This window comes from Manis pentadactyla, chromosome X (genome assembly GCF_030020395.1).
Source record: "Manis pentadactyla isolate mManPen7 chromosome X, mManPen7.hap1, whole genome shotgun sequence".
NCBI classification, from domain to species: Eukaryota; Metazoa; Chordata; class Mammalia; order Pholidota; family Manidae; genus Manis; species Manis pentadactyla.
Window position 1 is genome coordinate 123,024,321 of NC_080038.1, and position 24,459 is coordinate 123,048,779.

At 44.0% G+C, this 24,459-nt stretch overlaps 1 protein-coding gene across 7 annotated transcripts in view; it reads right to left on the reverse strand.

Annotated features, from left to right (window-relative positions):
- GRIA3 (glutamate ionotropic receptor AMPA type subunit 3) overlaps nucleotides 1-14,487 on the reverse strand; it is a 260,360-nt gene extending 245,873 nt beyond the window's left edge. For 4 of the 7 annotated variants that reach the window (XR_005023809.2, XM_036880850.2, XM_036880851.2 and 1 more), the window contains exons 1-2: nucleotides 13,574-13,861; nucleotides 12,251-12,409 (exon numbers count right to left, since the gene is read on the reverse strand). Coding sequence is in view for 6 of the 7 variants with exons in the window: in XM_036880850.2 (XP_036736745.1) it covers nucleotides 12,251-12,409; nucleotides 13,574-13,682 (268 nt within the window). In the remaining variant the exon portion in view is untranslated. Of the gene's footprint in view, nucleotides 1-12,250; nucleotides 12,410-13,573; nucleotides 13,862-13,923; nucleotides 14,271-14,310 lie in introns of those variants that run through there. The other 3 variants (XM_036880848.2, XM_036880847.2, XM_036880845.2) reach the window with 3 other exon arrangements.
- Nucleotides 14,488-24,459: the final 9,972 nt, after the last annotated feature.

Consider the following 24,459-nt stretch of genomic DNA (forward strand, 5'->3'; position numbering starts at 1 on the left):
AAATAGCCTTCTACTAGGCAAAGGTCAAACAGCAACCCCTTGCTCCAGAGAGTTAGGTGCAAAATCCAAGGGTCAGGGGTGAGTGTAAAGAGCTGGAAAGCTCCAGGTCTCTTCACCCAAGAGAAAGCTTAAGTTTACTCATTGTCATCTTTCCCTTGTGGTCTATATAGATCTATAGATAGTAGAAGGAAGAACTGGAGACAGTAAGATTTGGGACTGACAGAAACCAGGAGGTCAGAGGATACTCTTAGTAAGTTGTGCACAAAATAGACTGAACTCTTGGAAGAGGCTGTGGTATTTAGTCAAAGGGTTGGCTAGACTCAGAGATGTGCCAGAAATGAGTTTCTGTTGAGCTGTCATCATCTGGGTGGCAAGAGACTAAAAGGATGATCAAATGCTAAGCGTCACCAGTCAGTGGGAAGAACCAGGGGAAGATGCGTGCAATGTGTATGTGTCAGGGCAGTGCCTGTGCTAGAGAATGGGGAGCATGGTGTGCCTCTCTCCTCAGTTCCCTAGGCTCTTGACTCCAGGACCCAGGGAGAAACCTCACTCACTAATGGCCCTGCAGTGCCCAAGAAAATGAAGGTGCTTCCTCCAGGGAGGCCCTGAGCAGTTTTTCTGCTTTACCTTGTGTCCCTCAGTGGGCAGCCCCATTCTAAGAGAAGCTCTAGGGCCTTGCTGCAAAGGCAGTCCCCTTAGTGCTTGGCTCAAGTGTTTTCTTATGAATCAAACATCAGAAGACAAGTAGATGCCTCCTAAGCATTTTGGAAGTCAGGGAGACTACTTGAGTACTGTTTGGATAATGGATTGTCACAAAAGAACAGAAAAGATGATTCATTTTGTGACTGGAAACAGATGGAATTAGCACAAAGACAGTTTTTTTGCAAAAGAAGACTCTTAGGTCTTCTCTTGAACCTGTAGTCCTTAGATTATGCAGAAAAATACATCTGAGTTCTTTATGACCACAGAGTATATGAGTAGATGTTGCTCACAAGAGGCAAACTGGATGGGCAAATATGGATGCATGGGTGAGATATGTAGGAGATCATGGTGGTGGCCTGGTGATCTTAAGGGGTGCTGTGATGCCTTTCTTGGCAGAAAAAAAATAATCTTGTGTTTGGGGAAGAACTGAGAACTGTAGAAAGGCTCAGAGGGTGGCTGTTCAGGAAGGAAATCTGGTCCCTAAAGTGACAAGAGATTTTATTTGTGAAATGAAATGAGGTTTCTGTTTTTAGGACATAAAGCTCAAGAATTTTAAACTAACGATTATGTTGATAATAATATCCAATGTGTGCCAGGCACTATTCTAAGTACTTTATTTTGGATTTGCAAATTATTTAAAACACTCAACAACCCTATGAGGTGGTACTATTTTGGTCCCCATTTTTTACCTGGGAAGTCCAAGGCACAATGAAGTGAAGTAACTTGACCCAAGATCTCACAGCTAGTAAGAGGAAGAGTTAAGAGGTGAGCAAGAATAAGCCACAACTGGTTGGAAGTGCTGCTCACTGCTTTCAAGGATTCAGTAGTTTCATCAGAGTCTTATAAAGGCAGAGAATATAGATGAATATGAAGAGAAATTTCTATATTTAGAAGAAGAATTCGAGGGGCTCCATTTTTGATGATCTTCCCTTTGGAAGAAATGAAGTTACTGCAAGGGGAGGTAGTAGGAATTGGACAAGAGTGAATGATAGCAGGTCAAAAATAGAAGCCTCTTCAAAGATCATCCAAAAGAGCCTCCCCATTTTACAAATGATAAAAACTAGAACCAGAGAATGGAGTTACTTGTCCAAGGTCATCCAGGAGGTTGGTGGCAGTTGAGATTGGAACCCAGGTCTCCTAATTCCTGTTCCATTGCTCATTCCACTATACCCTTAATACCCCCTATAGCTTTTATTCGCTCCCAAGGCCATAAGAAACATGGTATCTCAAATGTTATAATTTCTGTCATTTATAAGACTGCAACATAGAATATGTGGTATATATGTAGGTTATTTAGTCTGTATCTGCACTCTTGGGGTGGTCAGTTACCAATGCACAGTGCAGGAATAGTTACTTAGCATTTAAAAATTCTAATCAAGAAGTGGTTCTGCAAGCACTTGAGATATCTTTTTCTCTAATGAACACCAGAGGCTTTGTTAATGAACATTAAATTTCTCATTGGTGAAATCGGTAGTGTTCAACACATATGGATTGGCTAGAAATATGGTAGAGGTGTTCCCAAATGAGCAGAAAGAAGATATAAGGATCTAACAAGCTCTATAGTGTTAAGCCTTAGAAATGGCACCCTAGGCTTAATTTGTAAATAGTCCTGGGCAGCCATTAATGAGGATTCTTGGTTAGCTGAATCCTGCCCTGAGTATTGTTTTGTCTGCCTCAAGTGAACTTTCATGCAAGTACTTTAGAGCACCTAAAAAAAAAGGGAGCTGAACTTGACTGAGCCTACAGAATAGGCTGTCCAATTATTTTTATGCCTGCTTGCTATTATTTTAATGAGAAATGGATTTTGTCTGAGGCTTACTTTCAAACCTGGTAGTGAGGTTATGGGGAGAAGAACGATAGCCCTCACTCTAACTATGGCAGGCTACTGCTATCCGACAAACATATCTAACGATTGTGAATAACAAAGTTGACTTAGGTCAGTTTACAACTCCACACAACTAACTATACATCTCCATTTTGGACTCTGGTCTAAAGTTGATAAGCCTCTGTTTTGGGTGGATAGGAAGCTCCTACCCTGGGTAGGAATGTTGGCAGAGCCTTACTTGACCCACAGTCTCCCAGTTGTGGGTCTAGGATTTGGATGTACCAGAATCTAAGCAGTTTTCCTGATAGCATATCCTAGAAGTACTTCTTCTGACCTGCTGAACACTTGTTAATGAGCCTGTGCCAGATTCTGCCCTTGCTGCAGACCTCACACTGCATTGCCTGGGGGAAGGTTAGAATTGAGCTGGCACTCAACCATGAAAGTCCACTGAATATACAGTGTATGCATGTGGGACCATAAATGTGTGCACAAAGGAGAGAAAGTTCTTCCATATTGATGACACACCAAGAAGAAGAAGTCAAAATAGATTTTTACTAAGAAGAGATTTTCTCTGTTCTTCTCAGCAATTATTAATTACCAGTTAGAAGAACTTCCCTTAACCAGTAACTTAGTTGCTAAGGGAGGTGGATAGTGTAGCACAGAGGTCAGAAACCTGTACCTTCCACCTCTCACTACCTCAAGTCCTGTTGCAGATGTATTGTTTATCTCACAGTGGTTTAAAAAAATTGGATTTGAATGTCTTCAGGTAGGGAGCATGGAATCTCCAGATTGCCACAATCCCCACCACTCCATACCTGGCCCCAATTCACACATGTATGTGATCCACTTGGCCCCTGTAATCATTTGAGATTTCAACCCCAGTTGAAACTCCAGGCTCAAGAGGCAAGAAGATCTCAGATAAAATCACTAACTAGCCAGCTGTGTGACCTTTAGCTAGTCACTTATATATTTTTTGAACCACCTCTGATTTGTCTTTTACAAAATAGGAATGAGAGAACTTCCTTCCTGGTGATGTTGGGATGATTCCATGAAGTAAGGCACATACAGTGCTTATAGTGCAGTGACTTTCATATCGTATGGATTCAGTGATTGGTAGTTACGGTTATTATTTTGGCCCTGGTTTTAAATGTGTTGGTAGCAAGGATGGCACAGTGAATGCTATGTAAACTGATGGTGATACAGCTGTGTTTAACAAATGGATTGGCATTTGCCATGGCATCTAGTTTATAGCATGGCTAAGGACAGACCCTTAGCTAAAAAGCAAAGGGAAGACGCTTTCTCAAAATGAAAATAATCTCCTTGTCTCTGCATACCATCTCACAGAGTATTTATTTTTGCTCTGTTTACCTCAGAGACTGTGACTTGAGGCTAGTCTCTTGGTTCTTTCAAGTCTTGGATTTCCAACCTGAGAGCCCCTCACTGATTTACAGGAGTAACAGATGTGAAAGCACCTGGTGCTTAGAGGGCGCTCAAAAAATACTCAGATGTGAAAGCACCTGGTGCTTAGAGGGCGCTCAAAAAATACTCAGCCTGAATCCATATATCTCTGTTTGCAGTAGCAGGGCTAATTTAACTAGTGAGTAAGTCCAGTGTGCATTAGAATCACCCACAGAGCTTGTTACAAGGGCCCATCCTTATATTTTTGGATTTAATACATATGGAATGTGACCTAGGAATTCATATGTTTAACAAGCATATCTGGTGATTCTGATGTAAGTGGTCCAATGCAAGAAATACTGTTTTACACTAACCAACAAGTAGCTTTGGAAATAGCAATAAGATATAAGAATATTTGAATATCTATAACAGGCTCTGGCTGACTGTAAATGTCAGCAGCCTTTCTGACTTAATTGACAAAGATATTCACCCACATGGGGACCCACACCCACAATTACTCCCCTGTGGGCTGGGTCATGATCCCTTCCTGTCTTGTCTAGTGCTGGTAGCCCGATCTGTCTCTGGGCAGCTGCAAGGACGAGGGCCCTGGTTGCAGTGAATAACTAGAAGGTAGATCAGCCAATCATGGATAATTGAAAGGGGATTCATTTTAATTGCAATGTTTTTAAAAAGGTTTAAAAAACATCTTCACCATTTCCTTTCACAAAGTCATTTCCCTTCTGAAAATATCCCATAGTAATTGTGGGAAATCCAGAGGCTGAGATCATCTATTGCAAAAAGCCAACCATGTACGGAAGAGACAACAGACTCACTATCATCAGCAAGGTATGATTTGAAGGGTCAAAGGCCACTAAAATCTTAGTGAACAAACTACCAGAATTTATCCATGGAGAAGGTCAAATGTTGCAAAGTAGGTAAAGTGTAGTTCAGGGATTCCTCCTTGTCTTCAAGAGTCTCCTAGTGCGCCCTGAATACCCACCATCCCTTTGGTGCCCCACTTCTTTGGGTACCGCCAAGTTCTGAGTCACTTACCTGTCTTTGAAAATCTCCTCTGAGAATCCTGCAAGGTAATAGATGGTAATCTGATCAAAGAATTCTGGTCGAAATATTAATGGCTGATAAGGATTCAACTCATTCCCTTCCAGATAGCAAGCTTGCATTTCAGTACAGGCCTTTGGTGCAGTAACACAAATAAATGAATTTGTGGAATATCAGACTAATAGCAGGCAGTTAGTTGGGGGGGGTGGCAATATTTTGGGTAATAGAGTGCCATTTGGCAGTCCTCAAGTGACACTGGGTAAGCTTTTAATGACTTCCCTGGAGCAGTCCTCAGATGTGTTAAGAAGTGACATTACTTCCTATCCCTCTCCTGTACCTCACAATAAGTGCCTGGTACCCGCCTTGAAAACAGAGTTGATTTTTCAGGCTGCTTGGAAACCAGACGGCATTGGGGTTGTGTGGTACTTCTTGTTTCTAACCCTGTTTAAGGGAAGTCAGACAGTTGAGGAGCAGATGCTATATGCCTCCTTCTGGAATGCCTTGACCCAGAGAAGCAAAGTGGAAAGGCAGTTGCAACTGAGTGCCAACCTTAACTCCCTTGGGCAGGTTGTTTCTAAAAGGGACACTTGGGGGTGTGCTGAGAAGCCAGAACACTGTCATCCTGGCTCCTGAGCTACCTGCTCTCTCAGCCTGCCTTCACTCTCCATTCCAAATCCCTACAAAAAGCAATTCAAAGAAGATGCTCTCATTAGACATCTAATCACGCCATCTACAGACATGGCTGAAATGAACCGAGGGTTGTTGGAAATGTGAGAGGCACATCCTTGTGTCAGAGTGAGCCAAATATGTCTTGTACGCAACCTTCTTGGGAAGACAAGAATGTACAGCTGTGGGTCAGAGCTTGTCTGGGAGTACCTTTTCCCGAGGTAATCATAGAATCTCTCTGCTCTGGTCTCTTCTTACTCCAGGTCTGGTTTGAATACCAGCAGCACTGGCAGCACCTGGGAGCTGGCTAGAAATACAAATTCTCAGACCCCTCATATGTCCCCCTTCCTGTGCTGTTGCATCTCTCCTGCCAGTGCCCACATAGGCACCCTTACAATCTACAACAGCCTCTTGGTGGGTTTTTTTGTTGTTGGTGGTTGGGGGGAGTACATATAAAAAGTTCACACTTTTTAAAAACTGCTTTAAGTATGATTGATATATTTACCTCCTTAATAAAATGAATGCCTATGAACTTTGGCTAACTTCCACAATGACCACAAAGGCCAAGTTCAACACGGTGAAGCTGCACCTGCCCCCTGTCTTGGATATACTTACAACAAACCTACCATGTGCAGGTAACTTTGTTACTTTGGCCTGTGACATCTTCTGTGGACGAGAGCCAACTGATCTCTGGTTTGGGGAGAGTGAACAGCCACTCTGTGCATCATGCCCAGAAACACTGCCATTTGAGTATCATTCCTGAGGCATTATGGTTTCCATAGTCCCTGGTTTTAAAGCACATATTCCTGTTGTGTATCTTAACCCCTTACCAGCTACTTTCAGCTAGATTCCTGTATTAGATAAAGTCCTGTCACCCTGTAAAGTAGAGTGCAGGCCCTCAGGAGTGTAGGCCAAGAACAGAGAGATTCTGATGCAGAAGGAGCATTAAGTCTGGAAAAGTCCAGAGTGGACAGCAATCCCTAGGTAAGTTTATTGTGGAAGAGATACCAGAATCAGGGCCAGTTTAAAAACAGCAAAAGGGCATGGGCTGGGCAGGCAGAGCAGGAGGGGAAAATAATGGCAAGATAAGAAGAGGTAGAAGGGTACGAAGGAGAAATTCTGTCCATCTTAACCTTTAGGCAAGTACTGACCCCTTTTGGGGGCTCCTCCCTAGTTCTCAGCTCATCCCACACACAGGCTGAGGCTATTTGTAGCATTTTTGTCTGGAGCCCAGATATTCTCCAAAAAGGGAGGGAGTTCCTTTTGTGTCTGCGTAACTCCCACACTTCTGCTGAAGAACACCCATCGCCACCACCTAGGGTTTTAATTATACCCTCCTGTGGACATTTCATTTCATTAGACCCAAAGTACCAAAAGCCAAAGGAACAAAGTCAAAACTTGACTTTTTAAAAATTGGACCAGATAAAGTATGTGGATAATTTTCCTGATCTTCAGAGAAGATTGAAAGTTTTACAAAAGGTCCCTCAAATGTATTTGCAGTCTCAATCTAAGAAGTTCTAAGTTAAGTCATCATCTGAATAAGCATGTTTATTTTCCTCCCTCAAAATTACAAATTCTATCTACTAAAATTCTGGCCTTCTCTTAAAATCCATGCTTTCCTTGAATCCTTTAACCAACTGTATAAAAATGACAAATCGTTTATCCACAAAAGAACACCAATGACGATGCCTCAGCAGCCTCATTTATTTTTCAATCTGTTAAAATGAAACCAGCCAGTCACCTCTGTCTACCCATAATAACGAAATTTAAAAATATATCGGGAGCCAAAAACGTATAATAAAAAATTCAACCAGCTCCCACTATTCTCATTCAATCCTAGGGAGTAGGGAGGGAAATGCAGATTTAGGCAAACACCCTTTGATAGAGGCAGAAGTGGGGGATGTGGAGAACTAGTTTCATTTTAAGGAAAAAAGTGAAAGTTGCTGAGAGGAAAAAAAATACACGGCTCATTTTGCAGTAAGCAAAGACAGAGAACAAAATAGTTGTCTTTGTTCCTTCCCCTCAAACCCTTCCTGTCCCCACCCCACCCACACTTAGTAGATCAACAGGAAGCTGCCTTCTAGGGGAGATAATATGCTTTGCTGGAAGCTCACCTTTACTGCCTGCTGATTGCCATCTATTTTTATGGTCCAAATGAACAGCATTACCTTCCTCCCTCCTCTTCACATAAAAAATAGATTTTTTCAAAAAGCCGTAATAAACCCATGAGAAGGTGACTTAAATCTTTGACTGGCACCGTAGGGGCGACCTCTTCATGCTTCAGTGGGCTAAGCCAGCTGGCCAGAGGGGCTGAGAAGTGAGCTAAGCCAGTAAGCTTATGGGAGACTGGCCCGCAGACAGAGAAGGAAGACAGAGCAGCGAAGGCACAAAGATGCGGGAGTTGACCAGGGCAGTCGACATCGAGCGGGTAGTATGTTAAAGAGCTGTTTGAGGGCAGGAGCCCTAAGCCTGCGTGTCTTTACTCTGGTTCCAAAGCTTTCTTGAAAAGGACAAACGCAAAACCAAGACAAAACCCAGTAAAAAGCAGAGAATAGGATCGGGGGAGATGTTTCTTTCCCAAATGGACCTTAACAGTTAAATGGATCCTGACAATTAGAATAGGTAATTAGATTGTGACTCTGTGGGCAAGAGAAGGAATGAATCCTGTCTCGGCTAAGTACACTTGGTAGCAAGATGCGCTCAGTTATAAAAGGAGCATGCTCTCGGTTAGCAGGTATATTTCAAATGGCTCGAAAAAACATTAATGCAAGAATTTGCAGCTGATGAGTCAGATTGAGCCAGCAAAAGGGATTTTGCCTGGGCCTCCATTACAGCCTGCACTCCTAAGTCCCATTCTCAGTCTCACCATCACTATTGCGCCTCCATCAACAGATTTTTATTTAAGCCAATGCGTTTAGAGCACAATTCCGTGGTGAATAACCTTTAAGGTTGCATTTGCCTTTTCCTTGCTTCTTGCAAACAGTGCGTAATCCCGAGCACATTTGTTGGCTGTAAAGGTGTACAACAGCAATTTTTGCAATGACAGTGCGGAGAGGGAATATGAGATCTGTGTGCTAATGAGCTGACACTGCAGAGGCTGGGGCGATGTAGTGTGGAGTGCGCCTACAAGTGCACAGCGGCAAGACAGAGGAGGGGACTTCAAGGGAATAGGGGGCATTTCCTGAGGAACCAGGGCAGCAGAGCCACGCAAATGGGACCCAGCAGTCCCCTGGTATTTCCACATTCCCCAAAGCCCTAGGACAATCAAATTTGGTTTCCAAAGAACAGACATGTAATTTAAAACACGTGTATACATCTCTTTTTATATATACTGATTGTGTATACGGGTGCCTGTGCGTGTGCGCGCACGTGTGTGTGTGTCTATGCATATATCCTGAAGTTGTAATACTCACACCATATTTCTTTCTTTCTGGGGTTGTCAAGTCAAATTGAAAAGTAAGGCAGCAAACTCAGTTAATCCCTATGAAAATGGAAACATGTGCTCCAAATCAGAGGAGTCTCTTCGATAAACTTCCGTTCACCTCTGAACTGAGATCCCAGTGAACCACCTTTCAAAGCCAGAGAGGCTTTTATTTGTCCTTTAAGATACGGAGGGAAATTGGATTCTGTCTTAAGCAAACTTCTTGGGGGTTGTGCAAAAAAATTGGTAGCTGGTGAAGAAGAGTCTTCAAATAACTGATGTATAGGATTCACTGCAAGGAAACTTGAATATGTTGGGGGAGGGGATATGGAGAGAGTAGAGAGCAGGGATGCATACAGGGTTTTATCCTTTGTTTATTCTTTGGGTATTTGTTTACCTGCACACCTATGTCCTCCAAAGTATGTGCCTGCCCAAGGGAATATCATGGGAAGAAATCAAGTCGAGTGGTAGGTGAAGCTGAAACTAGGAATTCTGAGTGGGAACAGGGGAAAGTTTCTTTAATTTTGGCTCCCCTATTCCATATTGAGCCACATAGGAGGGGTGGGTGACCAGATTTGGACTCATCTAATGTTTTCTCAAATTCTCCGAGTGTCCTGGGAGAGGCAGGCCAGAAGATCCAGGGATTTCTTTTCTGCACAATAATGCAATCAATTGGAAGAAGAGAACCTTGGGTCACTCAACCAGGCTCTGATACTGAACTGGTACTGTATGCAAGTATCTGAGATATGTGATCTCTACCTCCATGAGAAAAGGAACAATCAAGGCCAGGGGGAGAAATGAGATATGCCTCCAGGGCTTTCTTGGCCCCTTGAAATGACTGTTCTGCATGCAGAAACTATCAGACTGTGGTTGGAGTACCCATCTTCCTCATACTAATGTTTTAGGCAGCAGCTGTGCAGAGACAGCTTTGAGATCTGGCCCCCATTCAAAGAGAGCGATATTCAGAGAGGACCATTTCTTTTAGGGACCAGAGAACATGATAGCTTTCCTCCCCTGTCTTCTGAGCGGTAAAGTCTGAGACTGCAACAGGCAGCTGGGTACACATCACCACCTTCTGGATATTTCTCCTGTGTGTTTATGTGTGCATATGTGTGCATTTGGCATAACTAAGGGCCAGGTCACCTTTTCATTTTGTCTTTCTTGTTGTCCAGTGAGCCACACCCCTTTTCCACACTTTCAAGCTCCCAGCCATAACCTAGCCTTGTTAAGTTTGTAAGCAGAAGGGCTGTGGGTTTAGAGTGGGGGGTGGGGGGTTGGATCAATTTCTTTTCCTTTCCCATTGTTGCTCCTTTATTGTCCTGAGAGGCAAGGCATTAAGGCAAGTTAACAACAGTATGGATGACTTACTGCCTGTTCTCAAACCTAAGCTTTTCACATGGCAAGGATAATTTCCTGGTTGTTCCTTCAGTAGGGCTCTGATGGCCCTGGGCCGGTGGGTGTCAATCTGATTTGACCATAAAAAAGAGAACCAAAAACTTTGGAAATCAATCACTCCTGAGAAGTCAGTTGGGACTCTTATCTTAGTCCTTATCAATGGAAAGACATTAAAGTGACTTGAAATGAATATTATTTGTTATTATTAATAATAAATCCTGGTAGTTTTCATATATTTGGTTTTAAATCTGTTTAATTGATACTTAGGAGGCTGCATTTGAGAGTCAGCCTCTTGACAAGATCACAGTGCTACAGGATTAAGTCAGATGTGTGTTGTAAATGCTGTAGAGACAGGCTGGGATTACTGAAATAAGATGCAAAGTATAGACAGACATTTTGTAACTTTCACACTTAGCTGGAATTAATAAGTTCCTATTTTTGTCAATGTCGGAAAGCCAAAGAATGTCAAATACAGAGTCTCTCAGAGCATGTTCATATAAGGATCTGTACCTTTAGCTAAAATTTTCTTAAAGCTGATAACTGTCACATTTCTTACACAAAGTACTTCATCCTCTTGACCTAAGTCTTCAAATGCAAGTAACCTCTGCCCTTTGAGACCCTTTCAACAGCTTTTGGAAATCACATATCCTTTGAGGCAGAAGAATTTGAAGAAAGTCATATAGAAATTTTCACCCAACCAAACATAAATATCATTTCTCTCTTGAATGAAAATCAAACACAAAAATTCCAAACTACACCAGCCATAAAAGCAAAACATATTTATGCCATTGTCAGCCTCACTGCTGTGAAAACTTTTACTGAAATAAACTTAGATGAATAATGATCAGTTTTACTCCTAAAACATTCCATTCAAGAAAAACTGGTGTCCAACAAGCTGTTAGTCATTTGTGTTCCCGTGGTTTTACTTCTGAAAATGTCCCCTTTCCAGAATAATAATCACAGGCACAACCAAATATTTCAGAAATGGCTTTGGGACTGATGACATTCCTCCCTTTTGATACTCGGTGTTCCTGCTGCAAGCCTCCCCACTCCACCTTTTGCTCTAAGTTAAGAACTGTGCTGTCTTTAACAATGGGAGGGGGTGGTTGTGAAGTGCACTAGGGGAGACAGAACAGAAGCAGCTTTCCAAATAGTCACCTGAGCGCTGTCTTCTCCCTTCCCCTCGATTTGCCAAGCGGTCATCACTTTGTCATTTTACTAGTTTCTATCAGAGCTCTCTCCGTAAAGTGGTATTTTAGGAAAGGAAGAGGCCAGGGAACCCAGATCAGGCTGTCCCTCAAGGTCACTTGTTTGCGGAACCTCTCATATTTGGCTCCTATATATTAGGCAGTTGTCAAATTCAGCTCATTCAGACAGCCAGGCACTAGCTTTAAAAATCAAGTAAGTGCATCCTGAATTGCCTCAATCACGAGGCTTCTATTTAATCCCAATCTGAAGAAATTTCCCTGAATAACCATGCCATTTGTTTCTTTTTTCTTCCAGCCCCAAAAGAGGGGTGAGGTGGGGGGCACCAGTTTGTCAGGGAGGAAAATAAACCTTTCGCATCACACATTACTTATGACAGAGTTTTGTGCACTAAGTCCCTCAGCAGGAGCCTCCGGAGTTGATTTATGCCTCATGAAACCTGGATTGACAAGAGCCCCTAAAATGTCTCCTGAACCAATTACCCTTACCCCCAGCACACACGCAGACCCCAAGTCCCACAGGCAAAATGCAAATGAGGACCCCAAGTTGCCAAAGGGAGGAAAAGCACATCTACTTACAAGCATTAGTCACAGAGAAACTATTGGAGGAATCCAGGTGATCTACGTGGTAATTCAGATGGAAGGGCTTCTCGGTGGTGTTCTGGTTGGTGTTGTATAACTGCACGGCAAAGCGGAAAGCGCTGTGCTCCTGCACCGTGTTTCTCATGAAAAGTCCACCTATGAGCAAAGGGAACCGAGATGTGGCTTGTGTCCCCCCAGGATGGTTTAGAAATTGGGGAGCACTACAGATAGGGCATAGCTCTCAATGGTACTGGAGGGCGTGATGATTACTGATTTTCAACCTGTGTGTCTTTCAAGATTTGTGAACTCAAATTTTGCCCAAGAGAAACCTGGTTTTCATCTACTGAGGAGGACAAGCTGGAGAGAAGGGGGAAAGGGGAAAGGGGAAGAGGGGGCTGCTTTGGGGTGGGATGATGGAACAAAGTGGGACTTGGTTCTTTTTCAGACAGTGGCTTTCTCTCCATTCGTACCCCCCCCCCCTCACCTGCCCCATCCGACGCCCATCTCCACAAGCTGGTTCATCCTTTCCTGGTGCAGAGGGAAAGGTTGGGGAGAAAAGCAATCCCATTGCCCCCGCTGTCCCATCCAGCTCCCCAAAGCCACCCGCCTCCCCCATGACAAGACAGGGGTTTGATTCAGTAATGGCACAGGTCTAACTTCTCGACTTCTAAATACAGGCAAGCTTAGAGAACTCCCTCCCTGCGCCCGGGAGCCGGGCTCTAGACAGACACAGCGGCAATTCATGAATTCGTGGTCTTCGTGACTTCGCCGCCCGCTTGCTCGGCTCTTTGCCTCCCCTCCCAGCCCCTCGCCTCCTACCCCATCCGCCACGACCTCAGCTGCTGCCTGAGTCTGGGGCATCCGGAGTGCGCTTAACCTCCTCCAGCGCTAGCTTGTCACCCGGGAGCCGGAGACGCGGGACGGGGCGCCCCGGGCAGGGCTACGCGTCCTGGCGCGGCCAGACAGGCAGCTTCACCCTGGGACAACTTCCAGCGGCGGCACGCACGCCATGGCAAAGTCCAGAGCGGCGAGCCGAGAAGCTACGACTCTTCGCCCCTTTGCAGCCTCCCGGTCTCCTGAATGCCTCCCCTGCCCCGCTCATCTCGGAAAATCCTGCCGGCTAGCCCCCAGCCCAGGAGACCCCTTTCTTGTCCCCGCAGCTCCCCAGCTGCCTGGGGCTCAGATCCCCACGATTCCTGAACGGTCCGCGTTCCCGGTCCCCTCCCCAGGCCATGCAGGACAGAGACCCGCGGCGCAGTAGCCACGCCAGGGCTTGGGTGCAGGGAGCCCGGCCCGGCTGGCCAGCTCGCTGGCGCTTACCTATGCTGATGGTGTTGGGGAATCCTCCGTGAGAACGACCCAAAAGCCCCAGGACTAAAAAGAAGACCGCCCGGAGCACGTTTTGCCCCATTTTCTTCTGCCTGGCCATGCTACGCCTAAAACGAAGCTGACAAGAGCATGGGCGCAACTCAGGAGTCGTCAAAATAATAATAGAAAAAGAAAAAGAATTCGCCAGCTCTTACACCCCCTCCCCTCAACTTGCTCTCGCTCACTCTTCCTTTCCACCCCACACTAGTCCTCCTCCTCCACCGCCTCCTCTCTCTCTCTGTCTCGCTCGCTCGCTCTCGTTCCCAGGCTCTCTCACACCCCCTCCCCACCCCCCACCTCACTTCTGTCTTCACACCAGTCTGGACGGCGAGTTCATTGGCTGCAAGCTCGGTTCGCCAAAGCGATCTCTCTCCCTATCACTGAGAGACACACACACACACACACACACACACAGAGGGAGAGAGAGAATAAAAACCTAAAACACAAAACAAAACAAAAAAGACAGAACACCGAAAAACAAACAAAAAACCCCCAAAGAAACAAAAGAAAGAGAAAGAAATTATAAAGAAAATCCGACACTTCTCTCCCGTAGAAGATGGTGGGTCTAAAGAGGGGAAAAAAGAAGCAAAGAGCGAAAAGGCTCAGCGCTGGTGAATTGGGCTCTTCCAATTGGGCCGGTAGGGGGATATTGATCAAAGTTGATCTGACGTGGAATTAAAGCCGCACACCGCTTAGCTCCACTGCAAACTGCAGCCCCGGACTGCAAAGCCTCGGCGCTTGCGTTTGTCAACACGGGAGATGCGATCTGTAGAAATACACTGGTCCTCACGTGGACCAGCCTTGCAGGCTGCAACCTGCCCTTTAAACAAAAAGAGAGAAAAGCTGCATCGCCTCTGCGTTTGTGTGTCAGTCTTACAGAAGCCGGGGCGGCGGGGGGGCGGTTAGTGATTACTCGGGAGTCTTTGTAGAGACTCAGAGAAGCAGTTCCCATCACAATGCGCCCGGAGATGCTGCGCATGCCCTGTCCCCGCCGCTCAGATTTTACAGCAGAGATCCGAGGGCGAGCGAACAAACCTCCACCCCCACAGCTTTAGGAAGCGAGTACCTCCCCTTCCCCAGGTGCAGAGTGGGGTGTGGGGGGCTGGTGAGGAGGAGAGGGCACTGATGGGCAGCTGGGACTGACTGTTTCGGAGGGCGGAGAAAAGTATGTGTATGGAGGTGGTAACTAAGAGGTTAATGAAAAGGACCTCTCAGGCCCCCCGTGGAAGGAGGAGAGAGGTGTGGGATTGAGCTGGTATGAGGATCGCGGTTGAGTTAAGGTTGCAGTTAAGGCTGTCCCTAGCTGCCTTGCTTCCTTAGTGTTGCCTCTGAACAAAGCAGCCTGGGCCCCTGACTGATGACCCCAGAGGCTATCAATTCTCCCCCTTCCTCTTCCACTCTCTGCTCTAAGGAGAGGAAAGGACCTTTGAAGGCAGGCAGTGCAGCCTGCATTTCAGCTGGCAGGTGACCCCCTCCACCCCGCCTTGTGGATGCATCTGCTGGGCCACAGACTCCTCCTCTCCTCTTTCTCCAGTGGCGAGAAAAAAGGAGCCTACCTCCCCCAAGGCTTTCACTCCTACCCCAGCTACTCCTGAAGAGATGGGCTTTTTCCCTCCCCACACCAGCTCTTCTCACATCCTCTCCTCCTGGTCTACATGGAAAATGAAGCTTCTTGCAAGTGTACAGCAAACTGGTACACATGGGGCAGAGCCTATGGGCAGGGGCCCAACTGGTACAGTGATTATTCTAGAACTTTGGATTTGGCATGATACGGGTTGGTGCCTGGAATGGAAAGTTTCCAGTCCCCTGGGCACCAGAAATATTGTTTGACTCTCCTCAAATTTCTGTCCATTTTGATAATGAAAAATCTCTTCCTACTCCACCATCCATGGAAATCTTCTGTCTCCATTTGGATGGGTCCATGGCTAGGAGTGAAGGAGAAACCTGAGAGTCACGGGAGACTCAATTTGCAAGTGGTCAGTGTATCAGGGCAAACGGGGGAGCAGAGACTGGGCTGGCTGCCGCTTCACAAATGTAGGGGGAGAGCATGGCTTAGGTGACAGGTGCAGGTTCGAGTCTGTATTCCATCACACATAGGCAATGTGTGACCTTGAGTGACTTTCCTAATCTGAATCCCAGTTTTTTCCCCTGCAAAATGGGAATACTAATATTTCTTACCCTATAAAGGGGTGGTGGTTTAAATAAAGATTAAATAAGATAGTGCATGTGAAAGCATCCAATTCAGTGCCTGACCCACAGAAGAATCAATACATATTAATTTCCAATCTCCTTTCCTCTTTCACCTTTTAAAAGTGCCCCTTTTGCCCCAAACGCTCCTCATGCTGTCAGCCTTCCTGTTCTCCATTCCCCAAACTCCTGACTCTGCTACTTAGTCCTTGCCAGTGTTCCACATCAAAATCTTCCCATCATAGCTCCTCAGGAGTCCTAAGAAAACAGGGGGGTATCTGGTAGATGAATCTTTATGAAGGTTCTAAGAGCAGGCAGTGACAATGTAATATTAAAAACAGCACATTTAGCGAACCTCTACTCTGTGCCAGGCACTGCATGTTCCTCCTTTTAGATAACATACTTCCATTTTAATAGGAGCCTTCAATGCCTTGACCCAAAGGAGTAAGTCTAATGAGGAGTTTCAGTTTTGATTCCAAGCGAGTGGACCATGTATTTTGGGTGGAGGGGGTGCCTTTCATCACACCTCACTTCACTCCTGAAGGCATACAGGTCCCCATCCATGCTTGAGCAGCGATGATAAGAGGTGGATGAAAAGATTTGTGGCCATCTTCACTGTCCTTTGGCTTGAAGAGTGAGGGGATGGGTCAGTAACAAAAGAGAGGAAGGCAGGCATTTCAGTGCCTCTGCACTTGAAATTCCTCCATTGAATTCATCACTGTAAATGACACCCATCGCTTCCATTTTCAGTCTTCCCTGCCCACTTCCTTTTTTCTTTTCTTTCATCTGCTGCTGCTCTTTCAACTTTTAGCTGTCAGTGGCAGCTGTTGGCAGAATTGGAGTAGGCCCATCTGAACCAGCAGGGATACAGTGGTTGACTAGGCAGATTGCTGATGGTTGAAAAGCCCGTATAATACATGCAAATTCTTTAGCAGTTGATGCTTCACCCAATAAAGCAGTGAGACATTTTTTTGAACTTCATCTTTGTTTTTCCAGTAAGGAGTAGATATTGTACTAGCAGTGTCTTAGCCACTAGAAGTTGCCAGCAAAAGCCCAGGTCCAGCTCTCTCTGTGGTTATGAGGTATCCCTGCTGGATTCAGGATTATCTGCTGGATTTAAGAGCCATGGTTTGCACCTTTAAATGAGTTCTGTGGTATAGTTTAAACAGCAAGAAAATAATGCATTGCAGTTCTTATTGAGAAGTTGTTTTGTATTTCATGAAATGGCTAGTCAGCTGAGTCACAAAGTTTATTAGAGTCACAAGTCATAGAGAAATAGAATCACTGTATGCCATGAAGAGGAACCACATGGGGTGAAGGAGCACCAAAGGAGTGGGCTCAACCAAGCAGGTAGTGAATTGAGGGAGGGAGAGAGAGAGAGAGAGAGAGAGAGATTGAGAGGGGGAGGAGGGGGAGGAGGAGGGGAGGGGAGAGGGAGGGTGGAGCAGGAGAGAGAGAGCCATGGGCAGGTGCCTTTATTGGGGGTCAGGATGAAGTACACAAGCAGAAGGCATGAGGTGATTTCACTGATAACATCTGAATTGAATGACATTAGGTCACAGGGCAGGGCAAGAAGAGGACCTTGTGGCAGGCTCAGCCTTATCACACTGGTGCATCTAGTCACTTGGGTGAGGTGCTCACAGTTTGGTTTGTGGAGGTGTTGAGGTAGCAGGAAATATGAAGTTTTAATATTTACAATACAAAAGTGAAAATAGTACTTTTCTTCATGAAGTTTCTGTTTGTTTCAGGCTTGGGACATGGGCACTTGGGTAAACAGAAAGAAATGTCAGCCAGTGGAGTTTGAAGAGGGGATCTATACTGTACATTGAGCTTCATACTTGCTCACTTGATACCTTGCAAGTAAGAAAAATCATGACAGAAATCATCCTGATTCATTGAAAGGTAACTGCTATACCCTTTAAAGGGAGTGAAACCAAGATACTATGTCGTTTGCTGAATGGAAAGATAACTTTCTCATTGTTCAACTTGAAACTTTAATTACTTCAACAAACATTTGAGCACCTGTTGTATGACAGACTCTACTGGAACCAGGGATATAAGGAAGCAAGACAGTATCTGCTTTCAATAAATTTCAAGTTCAGAGAAGGAGCAGATGTATTCACTGTCACTGACAGTGTGACATGGTAAGTGCTGTGAAAACAGTAAGCTCCAGATACTGTGGCAGTACAGGGGATGAAATTTAAGTACCTAAAACAAGGTGCTTCCCTTATCCCACATTCAATCCCATGCCATTAAAAAGAGAAGCTAGAACAAAAGACCCTTCCTGCTTTCCTGTTCTATGGACCCATGATTCCATGAGGCAGGATTATTTTAGGGTGAGAAAAACTGTCCAAACTTCAGCCTATACTCCAGTGAAGGAACTAGTCTGGGACTCTGGTTCTTTATGGTTCTCTCTTGCACTTCTATTGCTGGATGTTTTTGGAAGAATAGGGTCCAATCATATGTGGAGACTCAGACTGGATGTGACACATAAGAAAGCTTGGCTCCTCCATCTTACTTCTGTATCATTCAGTCTTCTCTATTACACCACCCCTTCCAGAAACTTCTGTAGGAATCCTCTAATGTAGATGCCATCCTTGGTGAGTAAATACACAGCCACGAGGAGCTGAAATTCCAGGCGTGGGACTGGTTGAAACTGCTGCTGGGGGCAGTATATGTGTGGATCAGAGAAGTCTTATGAACTTGGGTTGAATATGCCCAGAAATGGATCCATAGCAATTTCCAGGAAGGGGTGATCACACTCAGTGAGTGGTGGCCATGGAAGCAATTGTCTATTTCAAATTATTTGCAGGTTGGCTTGTTTTTATAGATGGTAAAGGTGCTTAAAGATCTTTTTTTTTTTTTTGCCCTGAAGACAACTCCAGGAGTTGTTTTGGGGCACAATTACTTGGAGATGCTTTCATGTTTAGTACCTTTCTTCTGACTTTTTCTCTCTGGACTTCCAAATTAGGTACGCTCAGGACTAGTGACCATGCTTCAGATAAGAGAAAACCCCCTAAAACTGGTATAAACAATAAGAATCACATAACAGGAAGGGACAGATGTAGGACTGGCTTGAGAATTGATTGGACTCAGTAATTCAGAAATTTTATCAAAGACCTTATTTCTTTTCCTCTCTCCTTTCTGCTTCCCACATGATGGCAAAATGTCTGTAGTATTTCTACTCTTCACATCTGTATCACATCTTGTTATATCATTGGTTCAGAATGAATCACATGGCCATTCATGATCGAATCCTGTGGTCAAGTAATGTCATGCTAAGAACTGAATCACCAGGACGTAGGGGAACAGGATTACAACCCATCCATAGGGTTGAGAGTAAGCCCTACAGTCCTTCCCCACCCCTCACCAAACCACATTGTTGACACACACTGGGGAAGGAGATATGGAGGTTGGGGGACAACCATAATAACTACTAAAATCCCTATCTTCCCAAAGGCCTGCTCCCTGAAGATTGCGGGTGGTAACAATTCTACTCCTGAAATGTCTGTAGGCCCCTGGTGACTTGCTGAAATGGTCTTGTCTTTGGTTTTCCATTAGAGGTAGACTGCTCAGTGGTGAGAATCTTTTGTACTTTAGTAACTCAGCCTCCTAGTTCATGAGGCATCTGTCTGATATTTAATTCTGTTCTTAAGAGAGTCATGTTATATTGAGTGTCCAGGGTAAGAACCTAATACAAAGATAATACCTTTTCCAAGGGGTAGAGGCATACAGGCTTCCAGATCTTTTCAGATGGGGATCTAGTGACTCCTCTCCATGTACTTCTCAGGGTAAACAAGAGGCCTAGGGTATACTCCATAGACTATGAAACTGAGGAATCAGAGAGGTTTAGTGAGCAGCCCAAGGTCACACAGCCAAATGGTAGGGAATAGAGTTTCTTATCCCTCTAGGGCTTTCTCCACCAGGCCAGAATCTCCTTCATGCTGTGAAAGAATTAAATTATAACAAATATATTTTGCTGTGATGGGTACATCTTGTCAAGTAATTATCCCCTGGTGGGCTCTGAATGGGCTTGAAACCTGCAGATGGAAATCACATGGCTTCAGAACTCCTGCATCTCACAAAGTGACATTCTTATAAGCTACAATGTCTCTGTGATGGGAAGTGCTAATTTATTGTGAATTATTCCAGGTTATCTCCCAAAGATGATATTGTTGACATTTTTATTAATGTACACTTTTTTACCCCTCTGGGATGGTTAGACACTGTCACTGTGAAATAGCACAGGCAAGTGGGGGGGAGGGATTAACCCCCAGCCTAAAACTGGCTCTGCCTCCCAGCTGTAGTTGGAGGAGAGGTTGCATGTTTGAGCAGATTTGAACATTTTATTGAGGATTCTGGGTGCCAGTTGGCTGAAGAGTTATGCTTTTATGCTCAACTGGAAAAGTTTCCATTTACTTATGAAAATTAGAAACTGACTCTAGATTCTGAAACTTACACGACTATGTCAGGAACTGAGTCAGCATCATACAATATCATATGAAGGCAAATAGACATTTTTCCCCTTTTTCAGGTGTGTGTGTGTAGGTGGTGGTGATGAGGTTGGGATGGATGAATCACATGTGTTAGATTGAGAGAGTGCTCCAATTCACTCCTTCCTGCATCCATACCTTTATCGTGGCTGCATTATGGCAGCTTATTTCTCTGCCCCGTCACTTTGGGCCCAGCCATCTGACTTGCTTTGGCCATTAACATGTGGGAGAAGTGACGGTACACCAATTCCAGCCTCTGTCTGAAGAAACCTCATGTAATTCTGCCTGCCATCTTTACCTCTGTCAGTGACTTGAGAAGGACATGTACCAGTTCATTTGCTGGTCTGAGAAGGATGAAAGACATGTGGCACAGAACTGCCCCAGTGGACTCACAGACCTGAAGTGAGAAACAGCCACCTCAGCCACTTGCAGTCTGCAGCTAAGCTGCCCAGTTGAGCTCAGTCTAGATCTGCTGAATCATAGCCAACCTGCAGATGGGTAAGAAATGATAGATGATTATTGTTTTAAGTCATGAGATTTTGGGCTAACTAATACAGCAGGCATCTGGCAGTGGTGTGTTTCTATGAGTGATCTAAGGCTGGGGTGACCATATATCCTGGTTTGCTCAGGATAGTTCGGTTTATGCCCGTTTTCCTGGCATATTTATTACTAATGTCCCTTTCACTCTCAAAGTATCCTAGTTTAAATGATAAACTGTATGGTCTATGTAGCTGAGGCAATGTGTTGCTTTAAGGGGCAGATGAAAGACTTGCTATCTGCTCGTTTGCCACTTCCATCTCTTAATTTCTGTTTCCTGATCTGTGAATTTGGGATTTGATCCTGGTCATCTTTAGGAATAAGGTATTTATAAGACTCCTTTAGATACAGGAAGTTCTGGGTTTCCTGCTTTTAAAGGTCAATTCAGAGTACTTAGGGGAATGAAAAGATAACTGGAAACAGTTGAATTTTAGGATACTTGACTATAGTTAATTCTTCCGGAGGAATTGCTGGGTTTCCTAAAGTTTAATCTGTTCTAATCTGTATGCTGTGAGCATATTCTGTTGAATCTGTGTGACATCACTTCCATGAATGCAATAATATTTCAAGGGAAAAGAAAAGCATATCAATCATTCCACATTTCTCTGGGGTAGTTGGGCAGAAACCAAAGCCAGTGGGGTTTTTTTTTTCTCCTTTGAAAATAAGGTATCTCCTACGTTAAGAAAGTCAGGTATGTGGAAGTACAAATTTGAAGGGAGATTTATAGTTTACTAAGGGTTCATCAAAGGTTTTCTTTAAATAATGAAATTCTCTTGTGTAGTAGTCACCATGTGGATATAGTTTTGTCCCCCAGAGACAAGTGGCAATGTCTGGAGACTCTTTTGGTTGTCATACCTGTGGGGTTACTACTTGCACTTAGTGGGTAGAGGCCAGGGATGCTATTAAATTTCCTATAATACACAGGACAGACTGTGACAACAGAGGATTATCCAGTCCCAAAGGTCAATAGCACCATTGTTGAGAAACCCTGTTCCTATGGACTCAGGGCAGGTGTTTAAAAAAACCAAATGTTTTACACACACCTTTTCAGAAACATGAACATTGTGTCAAGTATCGGAAATCCCAGATTCTGATTGTGGTTCTGCCCCAATTACAGTTTCTGAGCCTCAGTGTTTTGATCTGTGAATTGGGGACACATCTTATCTACCTCTCCGTATAATAGGCCCTGGAGAGAGGGAGGGAAGGAGGGAGAGAAAGAGAGAGATCATTAATAGTATCCACTCAATGTTGGCATTCAGATTGGTAAAGCTGATTAGGTCAAGTTGGAGAAATAAGTGAACTTTCTGAGAGTATTTCTACTACTTTTTCTTTTCTAGACATTCTGTAGCAATAGCTTACTGATGAAGAAACTGAGGCAGGGCAGAATGTCTGTTACTTCCTCATATCTGACACAGAAGCCAAGGCTTTCTGACTTCCTATGTTGCCTCTTTTGCCTTAATTCACTGCCAACTACCTACAGTGCCTGTTACTAGTCATCAGTGCCTCAAAAAATATTATGATGATGATGATTGCTTTTTTTTTTTAGTATAGAGAAAATATTAACAGAGGAAGCAGCAGTTACAACAATATCTCTATATTGATGCTCAGGGCTCAGGGTTATGCAGCAAGCTGGTTTCCACTGAGCTACCATTACTTAGTTGGACTCAAGGGTGGGGAGAGAGATGGGCTCTACTAAATAGCAGCAGGAAGGACGGAGACTAAGAAGACCCAGTGTTTAGAACCTCTTCAGGGCATAGGGGACTGGCTATATAATTTGTGGGGTTCAATGCAAAGTGAAAATGCTGGGCCCCTTGTTCAAACATTAAGAATTTCAAGACAGAGACAAAAGAGACAGGACCCTTCTAACATGAGCCCCTGTGCCACCCCACAAGTCCCACTTAGGAACCAGGCCCTGAGGGCAGAACCCACTCTAGAAAATAGGTGGTAGGGAGAGCCTGCCACCTCAGTTCCCTGGGCGCTGGACTCCAGGCCCAAAGGAGAAAGCTCATTCACTTAGATCCCTACAGGTCCAAAGGAAATGAAGAGTCTTCTTCCAGGGAGGCCACACTTTCTTGCTGCTTCTCCTGGCCTCCCTCTGTGGGTAGCCCGAGAGATGTTCTGTGATACAAAGGAAGAGAAAAATCACTTCAAATCACTGTGTCTTGGCAGGAGGCCAAAGAGTGGTCTTACAATCTTACCTACTCTGCTATCTAAACTCAAATTAAGTTCCCTAGGGGGAAGGTCATTCTATATCCACAGGCACCACACTGGAAAGTCCTCGTGAGGCAATGCCTTCAAATTCAAAACAAAACAGAGTAAAGCAAAACCGGACTTCTCCTCCCCCTTCAAGTTCTGGTTAAAAGTTCAGAACATGGTCACATTTTGCTAATAGAGGGAAAACAGTGACTCTCCCACCCTGAATTTCTGATGTATCCAGATTAACTTGGTATTTGTTTCCCTGATGGTGATGACACAGATGATGATGATAATGAAGACAATTATCATGCTGATGATAGTGATGGCCACAACTGACATATTTTTCTTACCACATGCTAGGCACTTTGCTTAATGATTTAAGTGTATTGTCCTACTGAATCCTTACAGCAACTCTCTGAGGTTAGCACTATTATCCCCATATTTCATGCAAACCAAAATTAGAAGCCCTTGATACAAACTTTAAAGGAAGGAGACCCTGAGAAGCATCTAACAAACAAGGGATGGTAAATAGAAGGCAATTGCACGGTTCCCATCATTAACAAGCTATTAGAATGTGAAACATGTCTGTAGCCTTTTTCATTTTAGTTAGGATGCTTCCCTTTTTTTGTGGCCACAAAATTTATTTATTTATTTACTTATCTTTTATTTATTTATTCTTTTTGAGAGGGCATCTCTCATATTTATTGATCAAATGGTTGTTAACAGTTAACAACAATAAAATTCTGTACAGGGGACTCAATGCACAATCATTAATCCACCCCAAGCCTAATTCTCATCAGTCTCCAATCTTCTGAAGCATAACGAACAAGTTCTTACGTGGTGAACAAATTCTTACATAGTGAATAAGTTCTTACATGGTGAACAGTACAAGGGCAGTCATCACAGAAACTTTCAGTTTTGATCATGCATTATGAACTACAAACAATCAGGTCAGATATGAATATTCGTTTGATTTTTATACTTCACAAAATTTATTTTTAAACATTTTTCATAATGCTTTGTACTCAAAAGCTTCTCAAGAAAGGTGTGCTGAATGAATTAATAAATGAGGGCTTTCATGGGCTCACTCAAGATCTGAGCTTTCTTAAAAATCTCCATGAAAATGTCTAAGCTGTTCAATCATGAAATCTGTCACAAGCATTTTGAGAAAATTTTGTGTTTGGAGTACACTGTACCTTCATTTCAGGTAAATCATGCCTATAAAATCAGGCTGCCCTTCTGATATGGTTATAAACTAAGGCATCATTATCACCCCCTTGTGGATGTTTCTAATAATTGCAGACAAATTACCAAGCAGAAAGCCATAGCTCTTAAAAATTGAAACTTAAATTTCTCTTTTGGTACATTACTGACTTTTGCTTTAGTTAGATTTATGAGTAATAAATTAAAGCAATAAATTTCTGT